Raw genomic sequence first — 12100 nt, forward strand, 5'->3', positions numbered from 1 at the left:
TGACTAATACAAGCAAAGTTATTGACATGGCAGTGGGTTTAGATTTCGCCCACAACAAGGGTAACATAGCGTGCAAGTATATATACATATGTACATAGTTCCCTCATACACGCACACACCCACACACATTTAGACATACATATATATACAAGAAGTATGTCCCAATTCGAGGCTGCGTATAACTTCAAAATGACTGCTTTATGTAAATCCCACGGATAACGTTTTGCAAATTGAATTTTTAGCATTCTATTTTATTTATTTTTCACTTCTTTTTTTCGATGGTTGTGATGGTGGTTCTGCTGTCATCCTCGCTTCCACTAATATAACCCAGCAGAGAAGCTCTCAGGCCCCACCGCCATCTCCCCTGCCCCTTCCTTAGTTCCAACAGCATCCGCATTCGCATTTACTTCTATCGCTTGTGCCCTCTATCGCTCAACATTTAACAGCCCAGCTCATAGATACTTGCCCCTCCCCCTTAACTTTAGTTGCATGACAGTTAAGCCGGGCCCGGATAAGCAGCGGCAGTGGCAGTGGCAGTGGTAGTGGCAGCGACAGCAGCGCCGACATCAACGACAGCCCCGATAGCGCAATACGAACTGAACTGAAAGCCAACTGTCAGACATTGATATTAGCATTTAGGCATAGATATGTATATATGTATGTATGTTGCGTTCTGCAAACAACACACCCCTTCATCCTAACCGATGCCTAAGAGTGGCAACGAATGGACATACTAAGGATAGAGGCAAGTGATGTAGGATACTAAATTGATTAACATCATGCTCTACGCAAATCTGTTGGACACGGGACACTGTTTTTGCTTCCAAAATAAACTAATCTAAATTAAATTAATGTTAAGGACAACTGTTAATAATATATGGAGTTCACAAATACCAAAATGGAAATATTTTGAATATTCATGACACACAAGCACATTAAAAAATAAAATATATATATATATATATTTAAATACTTAAACAACTCATTTTTCTTCGTATATATTTTTGTTTTCAATTTTCGATTCATATATTCGAAATCATGCTTATAGTCAGAGTTTTTGCTGTTTAAAAACGAATGGCAATTCTGTTTACTTAATTAATTATTATATTTTGCCATTTTTTATCACGCGAACTATTTATTATCAGTTAAAGTTTTTTTTCGCTATTGGGTAAAAAAATAGTTGTAAGAAAGCGCAAATCGACAGTGGTCGACTAGAATACAAATAATTCAGTGGAATAACATTTTTACCATTTCATTTTTCATCAGTCAAATAAAAAGCTTGCTACGAGAACATACTTTATATATATATATTTTTTTAGCATCGATGGTTTCTTCTGTTATCTGAAATAATTTTGCTATTCTGCTGGGTACGTTCCATGCAACAATGCATTCAACTAAATTGAATAAACGCTGACCGTTTTTCATTTAGTATTGAAATCATCTCAATAAATGCCATAGTTAATTATATGAAAACATAATTTATATCAATTAAAGCTTCTGCAGTGACACTGTGAATTGCATTGTGTGAGATCGAAATTTATATTTATGACTTCATTATTTTGTATAATGACAAATAAGAAAATACTAGTTAAGATGCGTTTAAATAGTATTTTGTAATAGTTTTTTTGATATATTGAACAGTATGCAATCCTTTCATTTTCCAATACCTTTTTCTTGTTATGAAATAAAAAATGTCTAACAATAACTATGAATTAAGTCGGATACCCATAACGCTATCATTATTATTGTTGCTCTTATTGCGGGTCATTTGATTTCGTTACTCATTATTATTGTTATTGTCGGTGCTTCAATTGTTGTAGTTGTTGATTTTATTGCTGCCTTGTCATTTCGCATTCGACTAATGAGTTTTGTGATTTCTCATTTATTCATTGAATTTTTTAATTAGTCTCGCATTGCTTTTTATGTCCACCAAACTGATGTAGCTCTGTTGTTCTTGCTTTTATTGTTGTTATTGTCGGCACTGCTGTCAGTATCGATGTGTTTTTTTGTTTTTTTTTTTTCGTTTTTTGTTGTAGTTGTTTTAATGTTTTACTGTTGCTGTTGGTGCTGACGGGATAAATGTTGTAATTGAAAAATAAATGAGGCAATCAACTTTCCGACCTGTCATGTAGCGAATATTTTAGCTATTGACCTCGGCACACTGCTGAAACTGTCCACATTCCCCTCCTTTTCCCCCGTTCGTCCCCTGTATCACGTCTGTGGCCAACACATCAAAATTACAATGTTGTGGCAGCCGCTATCGCCGGGCCCCCGAAAGGTAATTATGGGTCTGGGCCTGGGCCGATTGGTCGGGTAGTCGGCGGCTCGACTGGTTGACTGGGCTGGCCTGACCGGGTTGGTCTGGTCTGGTCTGGCATGGTCGAGGGGACCTCGTTGTCCGTGCAGTGCCTTCATTTTGCATATTGTTGCGCTGAGCTTTTTTGATTGTAATTGTTGTCGATTGTCATTACAGTTGCCGCCTGCTCGCTTCTCCGCCTGATTGTTGTGGTGGATTTTTGCTGTTCTCCGCTCTCCCTACTTTATCCGCCCTGTCGCTGTCGCCATCCCACTGTCAATCGCAGTCGCCATTGTTCCGCCTGTTTTGTTGCGGCCTTGTTGCGCGGTTTGTTTGTTGGTTGCAACGCATTCCCGCTGCTGTCAACACAATCGTTGTTAGCAAATACACCCTGCAACCCCCCTCAGGCTTCACTGTCGACCGCAGCCAGTGTCCAGCATCAAAACTTTTGCTGCCAGATTTTGTAAAATTCACGTAAAATCTGTTGTAAACTTAGTTCAAATTCCGATTTATTTTTTAAAATGATAAATAGATAATTAGATAAAATTAGTGAATTACACGAATTTGTAATATTTGTTGAATTTAGCATTTTTCCCACGAAGATTTGGTTTTCCTGATTTTTCCTGATTTATGCTGCGTTTCACTATACGGTTTTAATGTATATTTAGTTATAGCATCTATCTAAACTGTCCTCTTCTCAGAATTGTTTTAATGAAATGAGGTGGTGAGGTGGTCAAGGAGTAAGAGAGGTGTCACACCTTGCTGCTCCAGCTGTTTCAGCTGGTCTTTTCTAATGGGCTCGCTTATGGCTCTTGCCCGCATTGAAATGCAAAAATAAATGCTCTGCGATAAAATGCAAAAACAATAAGAAACACTCGCTGGCGGTGGGGTTGGGGTGTGTTGTAATTGGGAAAGCCGGGGAGACTTGCAAACGGCAAGTGGCAAGTAAAGTAACACAAGTAAGTGCGCCACACAGCGACAACTTCATTACGCGTGATTTAAGGACAATTGTAGCCGACACCTAACAGAGGCAACATTTTGGCCAGAGTTAAGGTTGGCTTGTTTTGGTGGTGGGTGGGTGGAGGTGGGGGAGGAGGGGGTAAGGTGTCGCCCGGATGTTTGCCGCTGACAAAATGTGCGTCAGAAGCCGCACGCAAAAGAGACACGCCCCCACTTCCCAGCTTGTCGCTTTCTGGTGCGTTTTATTTATTTAAACGCATTTGTGTAAATTATCATTTTAAATTGCTGCCAGAGAGCAATGCGGCCGACTCTGTCTGCAAGTGAGGTGTAGTTAGGAAAAGTAAAGAGAGAGAGAGGGAGAGTAGGTGGCAGTCAAAGTAATATATAAATAAATGGATGTTGCTTATACGAACAGAAAAGAGCACAGCAGCACAGCAGAGCAGAGCAGAGCAGAACCTGTCCGACATCCTGCCAGCCAAGCCTCCAGACTCATTTTACTTACTTTACAATGACATTTGCAATGTAATTTAATGAGTCACAATCTTGTTCTCAAACTGCCTGACACTTCCTACAGACTTGTGTAGGGGAAGGTTGCTGCCAAAGATTGATGTTTGGGTTTGCGAACTTTAAATGGAATTCAAAAAAAGGTTACAAATAACTCGGTCATAATGATAATACGAACACCCAGGGGCTCACTGCGTCAGTTTCTCTGTCCACTCTCTCTCTCTCTCTCTTTTTCTGGCAATCTCTCTTTATACTTGGCCTGTTCATTTTTTCTGCTGACCATGTCTTTATTATGATTTCTTCTGCTTTTTTTTTTTTTGTATGCAAGTTAATTTGTGGGCGCACGCCACTTGGCTACACTGGGAGCTGCTTTTTCATTTCACATGTGCTGCGAAAAGTGCTGTGCAAATTTTTGCGCACGAGCGAAACTCAAACTGTAGCTAAAAACAGCGCAGCAATTTCACTTCGTCCCACAAAGTGATGGAGCAAAAGTTAAAGTGCCCAACGGTAGGGAGGGTGGATGGGCGGAGTGAGTAGTTTGGGATGGTGTGGGGACTGTTCGTCGCTGTCACTGCCTTAGCTCGTGGTCCTGAATGCCAAGTAAGGCAAGGCGGCTGAAGGAGTCGTCGGCAAGTAAATCACTTGAACAGCAGCAGCAGTCAAAGGACGAGAGCGGGTAGGGGGTGGTGGGGAGGCGCACGTTGCGCTGCCATTTTGATTTAGCAACGACTCAAAAGGTAACTAACAAAGGCAGCTCAAGCCCAGCCAAGACATGGCCTCATCCAGACGCAGCAGCAAGTGAAAAATATTTTCTGTTTTCTTTTTTTCTTTTTGCTTGGACCGCACAATTTTTCTTACTTTACCTACGGTATGGAAGCATTTTTTGAAAAATTGGCTGCTACTTTTCGGGTTGCTGTCACGTCAGGGCGCCAAGGTGAGCCCTTCACGAAAGTTTTGCCCCAGCGCCATAATGATGATGTCACCACACAGACTGCCCCAACTTAACCTGCCCCTTACATAATTGTAATGGAATGGATTTATTTAAGTATCTGCGCTCCCAGAGATTGACGCATCGTCAGCGCAGAACGCAGAACGCATAACGCATAACGCAAAAGGCAACTGCAGAGATTTAGCCTGGCATAAGCTGAGGCTATAAGCATATATTAACAATCTCTGTGATAAGCGGGCGAAACTTTGACGCTGGCCTAATGAGCTTTAATAAAAGTCAAGCTGCAACTTGGACAGCATCCTTACACACAAACGCAACGGAAGCGAGTCCAAGAAAAGAAAAGTGGCCACGCACGCTTTCAAAGCAAACCAGAGAGGGATGCGGCGCAAGCGAGGGAAAAGGGGGAAAAACGGCAACGCAGGCTGCTGTGCATTTGAGCGCAAAACTTATTTCTGTCACGGAAATTAAATTTGCTCGCTCCGGGGCCAAAATGAGTGAAGGCCTCGACGCTCAGGCAGTGAAGCTCTTTGCCTAAATCATGCCCGACAGCCTCATGGAGAGGGCCGTGGCCAAAATACAAAAACGCCCATTGCACACCACCCGCCCCTCCCCTCGGAAAACTTCGCACAGCTTCACAATGTTTCCTTCGCCCTTGGTCTTCACTGCTAAGGCGACAATTATACGCTTTTAATCTCTTTTGAACGTCGCAAACGTGCTCAAAATTCTCAAAATCTTTTCGCCCACCGTCTGAAAAACAAGTGAGAACTTTGCTACTGATTGCTTGTATTTTTTTTTCGTTTTGTGAGGGTGGTGCTGGTTTGTACATAGATGAAACACGCCTAAAATCTATTGGGAAAATCTGTTAAAAGCTACGTTGAACACGGTTGACGTTTGTTCAATTACTTATAAGCAAAACACAACTGAGGATTGTAGAAATCCTACATTTTCTAAAGCCATCCTGAACATCATTCAATTGCTGAAGTTTGAAATTGAATACTATTCGGAGAGGTTCACTATTCAAACATAACTTTTAATCTTTAATGCCTTAAGTCAAATTTGTTGAGAGATTAAGTTAGAAAAAATACTGTCTGTTTTTTTTTTCTACTCAAATCAGTTATAAAACATTAGCATATTTCAATTTCCCACACAGTCAGCTTGCTCACGTGGTCGACCCTGGTGTGAATTTCCCTACTCCCGCTTTCGGATAGCCGCCATTAGGTGTCATATAAACGAATGTCCAAGTGCTCCTGTTTAGGTGACCATATCCATATCCAACACACACACACATACACTCGAACCTACACATATACACATGCGTGCATTATGTGCCGCAACAAACGCCAGCAGCAGCAGCAGCAGCAGCACTGACAGCAGCAGCATTTTATGCCACAAGCCCCCAGTCATTCTCCCTGCTCCAGCTCTTAACCACGCTTTTGTGCAGCTGTTGAAAATTATATGTTTACGGGGAGCAAAGCCAAATGTAAACGTAAACACACATTAACTTTGGTCGCATACAATATTTTTCACTCAAGGTTGTACGCGAAGGGGCGGGGGAAAGCAGCGAGGAGGCGTAACCATGTCCATATGAAACGGCCGCCAGTAGCTGTGTCTCGACCTAAGCCGCCTGAGTATGACATGCCACATTTGACAGCAAGCGCAAGCGAGCCCCTTGCATATATTAAAAAGGCAAATTGGTCTACTTTTATTTTGGCTCACAACAAGCACGTGTTTTGTTTTGGCAGCTGGCAAACTAAACAATATGACAACCACCAATAGTTTTGTTGGTTGCAACGGTATTTATAACAATATTTCTTTTTTTTCTCTGGGTAAAAAAAGGCACACAGATAATTAGTAAAATTTTGCGATTGCAGAAAATGAACAGCAGAAACATAAAACTATTAAATTTACTTACACATTTTAAATATAGTTTAGAAAACCATTCTAATGATTTGTATAAGCATAGATAATTTAGCTAAATGTATAGAAAAGCCTTTTCAGCGCATTTTTAAAAGCTCAAATTAATGTATTTATTCTTATAATGATCGTTCGAAATGTAGAACAGCATTTTATTGTGCAGATTGCAAGGAGGGTTGCACAAGCTATAGATTTTCGCAGAGCATCAGTTACATCTTCGCTAAATATGAAAGATGTCGATAGTTCGCCAGCGCTGTTGTCATTGTTGACATATTTGAACAACTATCTGAAGGTGAGAGAGCCAAACATTGATTTCGTATTCGAGGAACCACCTACCAACAAAAACAACAACAAGTGTAGATGGCTTAAGTGTCCTGGCTGGTATTTTATCCAGCACTCTCAGATAGGGTCTGGCATCTCGCCTCGCTTCGATTGCTTTTTCTACGCCTGTCGCATATTTTAAATCCCCAGTTGAGTGGCAATCAAACAAGCAGCCAGCCAGTCAGCCAGCCAACCCACCCGGGCATTGCCAGCTTGGCCACCCCTTGACATCTACTCAGTTGTACGCCTCAGAATTTGCCACCCTAAGGCCAGGCAGCAGACTAGCTTAATTAAACAAGCGCAGCGGCACCTTAACGACCAACAGGAGGTAAAACAGCCGGGGCTGCTTAGCTAAGATGAGGTTGAAGATGCGGATGAGGATGGGGATGAGACTGAGCTCTGGACAACTTTTAAAAATGATAATAATTTGCTCTCGGCAAGCGCTGAGCTAACGCATTTGACATGGCTATCGTCCCGTGTCCCTTTTGCGTTTGCTGCACAGTAAAAAAAGAATTAGTTTCAATTAAATTCCTTGTATTATTTCTATTTAGTTTTACATTTGTCGTGTACTAATTGAAAACTTGATTTGTTCGCTCCACTTTTTTCTTAAATTAAATTTTTATAATTGTTTACCTATAAAATTGTTAACTGTGTGCTCAGCCTAGCTCATTGCCCGACCACGCAATGGATGCCGCTAACAATGTCTCCATTTTGTTATGGCCATAATTATATTTGACTGCCGTTACCGTTACCGTTAACGTTGTCATTGCTTTTCGCAGTTGCCTTTTGCCATTCGCCTCGCCGTCAACGGCTTTGTTCTATGGGCTAATCCAGGTGGCCATAGTCCTGGCCTTTGTCGCTGTTTTATTTAATTTCTATTTTCATTTCAATTGGCAATGTCAGGGGAACATAGCCATAGCAATGTCAGCAATGGCAATGTGAATGTCAATGGGAATCGGAATTGGAATGGCAACGGGAATGGAAATGGAAATGGGGAATGTTGGTGGCAACGATGGCAGAAGGCGTCGTCCTTTCAAGTCAGCCTACAATTGCTTTATAAGTAGCTAGGAATCGTCACTTTCTCAAGTGTCAAATCATTGCGTTTTCATGGCGATTGTTGTTGTTGTCGTCGTTGTTGTTGTTGCTGCAGCACTTGTTACATGACCAATTGCACATTCAAGTGCCAGAGCCACCTGAGCCGACACAATGGCAATCCGTGGAGTGGCCTTTGCAAAGCGAAGCACTTTACGACTGTGAATCAGCTCATGCTGCAAATCAGCACGTCGACACTATTGCAATAGTTGCGCTTTTGTGCAGCAGCAACACAAGAGAAAATGTAACCGTTTCGTCGCCTGGACGACGGCTCTGCGATTCGCTTCACTTGATTTCTATGTAATTTTCAAAATGGCGCCAGGATAGTGTGTATTAGATCTGAAAGGACTTATAATCTCTCGAGTGAATCAATGAAATGTGAAGTAGGTAGATTGGCAACAAATTTGGTGTTGCTCAACAGTCAGTTGATCAATATTATATCATATATCATATCATATATTCTCAACAAATAAGAAGGTTATATCTTAAAAATTGTAGCTGTCATAGCCATTCGAAATCGATTTAAATCGATGCAAGGGAAATGGAGGGAGTTGTCAATAAACTGAATCAAACAAACTAATACGAATGGATTCGAACAGGCTGCTGCCTGTTACATTCTTTTGCACAACTTCCATAATTTAAACTATAAACTAATTGGTTTATATTTCAACTCATTAAGATTGTATCTACTTAAGAATCCTTTTCTCTGGATCATATAATAAAGCATTAGTTATGCATGTGAAAATTAAAATCCAAGTGCACGCAGCGTGAATAATTCTTTAAAAATATCAAAATTAAATATAGATGCACTCACAATCAGACAAATGTACTCAGAGCCAGACAACTGGGTAGGAGCCGTGAGTCTGCTCCAAAGGGTGGGCGCATCCCCATCATTTAGCTCGCTTTTTTGCACACAACCCAACGAATTTAATTTATTCGTGCAACTTTTTTATGCCGAATTTACGAGCACTGCACGAAAACTGGTAGCTGTTGCTGTTGTTTTTACTTATATTTTTTTTTCTCTCTAGCTGTTACTGTGGCTATGGCTGTGGATGAGGATGGGACTGAATCTGAGCTCTGCTTGTGGCGGGCATCAGCTACCAGGCAGCTAGGTTCGCATCTGATGACTGTGTCCTTGCTGCTGTTGCTGCTGCTGCTGCTGTTGCAACGTCCTGCAATGGTGCGCGCTATTCTGTGTTGCGTGTTGCCTGAGTCCCCTGCATGTAAACGTCATAGCCACACCAATTTATTTATTCCTGGATTTCAGTTTTTAGTTTGCCGTACGTTTTCCCAGTACTTGCTGCGCAACAAAGCCAAACGAAAAGCGCATAACAGTGATACATGCATGAGACTGCAGAGATAAAGATACCCTGTACAAAATAATCTTTAAGATATCAAACATATCTTATCTTATGTTATTCAGTTTAACTAAAGTATATACACTTTCTATCTGCTTGGAACTATTTAAATTTTATAAATACAAAAATGCAGTTCAAATGTAGCACAACATCAACAAATTCTAAAAGCAAGTCGTTATTTTTACTTTTTCGACTATTATTTAAATGCAACAGGAATTATTCGCCTGACAGACCGTGCTTCATGCTGTCCGCATGTGGTATAAAAATCACTTGATGCGTTGAAATGGCGTTGCCAGACTGTCGAGAGGCGAGTCGGTCGCAGTGCGCGTTAAAATTTCGTTATTATGTTGACAGCATTTTTGCTATTTTTACTTGAAAGCTTAACCAAGCACACAATCACACACTCAAACGCATACACACACACACGGAGAGAGAGAGAGAGAGAGAGATAGAGAGAGAGGGGGAGAGAGAAACACACATGACGTCCCTTGGTGTTATTTTGGTGTTTCCCCAAGCTTGTTTTTTGGTTCGCTGGCCCTGGTCCTGGTCGAGGTCTCAACCGTCGTCGCTTGTCAGTGATATATGTAAAATATTTTACCAAGTGCAGCCACCAACTGCAGGCAACTGAGCTATTTTGTGGCAATAAGCATGAAATTTAAATGAGTGTCGGCCCCCACCCGGCCCACAGACGCACCCGACCACTTATTCAATCCCCAAAACCCCAATTCCCTCCTCTCTCCCCTCTCACATATGTGGTTGCATATCCAGGCAGAAAAAGCTGCTCTTGTGAATATCGCTAGCAATTAGTGAGCTCGTCGTTCCAAAACACACGGAGATATTAAAGAACACATTCAATATACATATACAGATTTACAGGTATGCACATTTTTGTATATACAGCAACTCAATCAAATAATTGTTCAAGTGGCGAGCGCAAAAACTAAACTAGCAATATGCACAACACCAAAAATAGATCAAATTATTGTATTGCACTGCGAGGTGGCATAGTTGGCAAGGCATTGCTCTATAAATGAATAATCAAGATGTTAAAGGCCAACATATAAATATATAGGTAGTCAACACTTAAACTTGAGACTTTTAAAGTCATTAAACAAAATTATAAAACACAAATTAGGTTGCTTGAGAAATATATGATTATATTGACACTGAATTTCTTAGATATTGAAAAAAATACATTTATTCTGCATTTACATTTTAGTAATTCGATTTTTCTTAATACACATATCAAAGAAGCATTAGCTACAGAGATTTTACTTAGTTACAGTCATATTTTTGTTAATTTTGTATTTGAGTTGTGTTTATTACCACAAATTGAATATTTATTCCGGATAGACCGGATATCAATTACATAGAGTAACCTAACAAAAATTGCTTGTTAATGAATCAAATCGAACTACTAAAATTCCAACAAAAGCGCATCTATGCTTGTTGAAAAATGTATTTTGAAATTCCATTCCGCAGAGATTAAACCCACAACAAAATGTTAATGCAACTGGCAAAAGCTATAAATAATACAAATTCAGACCAATTTATATGGTGGGTCGTATCAATGTCCTACGCCTGACCAAAACTATGCAATATTTCTAAAAGCATTTTGCTACCCTAATCGATGTTCAGAAAAAGACCGAGAGAAAACGATATAAAGAGAGAGAGAGAGAGAGAGAGAGAGAGAGAGAGAGAGAGAGAGAGAGAGAGAGATTGGTCTAAGTACAGGAAGAAATTAAAGGCAACATTTGTTCAGTTACTTTATTTATTAAAAATGTTTGAAGCTAATGTTAGTTAACTGTTTATGCAGAAGGATGTGAGAGGCATGATCAGAAGCAGGATACTGAGAATCCTGCAAGGCAAAAGCTACAATGCAACACAACCTGCGAATCCTGACAGTTGTTTATGTGTGTGTATGAGTCTCTATGTGTGTGTGTGTGGGTGGGTTATGTAAGGTGCAGAGTAAATGCGCTTGGGGTTGCCCTTGCTGCATACATATTTTCTCTGAATGGGGATGCGCTTACACAAATTTCTGGTATTATGTTGCATACTATTCCTTTTCGAGTGGGACGGAGGTAATTTATGATTTCGACGCACATTTGTGTGGCCAAGAACACAGTCGAGAGTGGGAAACACAATGAAAATTTGGAATGAGGGTGAAATAGAGCGACAGGGATTCCCCCTCGAGGCCAAGCAGCAGCTACCGGTAAAACAAAACCGACAAAAAGCAAAACAAATGATGTTAAGTGACGCGCAACTTTTGTGGAAATGAAAGCCAAGCGTTCGATTCTCAAGATGCATGATAAGATAAATAGAACAAAAGTCCTGCAGACACACACCAATACACACCCAACTACGGTTTGTGGGGATGTTTTCTAAGAAATGGTACGGGCACGTGCAGTCAATCAAGGGCGCTGTCAGGAATGTATGTATATACATATATAAAAATGTACATTTATAGTGAGAGCAGCAAGCAAGGTGACTAACACATTGCAATACTGGATTTGAACTTTTCAAGTACGTTCTTAACCTGCTCATATAGCATTTCAAAAGACAACAGACAAAAACTACGCTTAAATTGTATTTATCTGTGTGCTTGTAATTTGGTAAGAGCGATCAACATAAGTTAATTTGAGTTTCCCATTACTTTTAATGCACATTTAAAATTGTATTATTTGAGTAGATATTTTTTAATGTAAT

At 40.4% G+C, this 12100-nt stretch overlaps 1 protein-coding gene across 2 annotated transcripts in view; it reads left to right on the forward strand.

The window, feature by feature from the left end:
- Nucleotides 1-9404, forward strand: part of LOC116805320 — a 38162-nt gene extending 28758 nt beyond the window's left edge. For both annotated transcript variants that reach the window (XM_043214519.1, XM_032736528.2), the window contains exon 2: nt 9065-9404. In XM_043214519.1, coding sequence (XP_043070454.1) covers nt 9065-9399 — 335 coding nt within the window. In that variant the 3' untranslated portion in view covers nt 9400-9404. The remainder of the gene's footprint in view (nt 1-9064) is intronic.
- Nucleotides 9405-12100: the final 2696 nt, after the last annotated feature.

Source organism: Drosophila grimshawi, unplaced genomic scaffold (assembly GCF_018153295.1).
Source record: "Drosophila grimshawi isolate 15287-2541.00 unplaced genomic scaffold, ASM1815329v1 contig_1377, whole genome shotgun sequence".
NCBI classification, from domain to species: Eukaryota; Metazoa; Arthropoda; class Insecta; order Diptera; family Drosophilidae; genus Drosophila; species Drosophila grimshawi.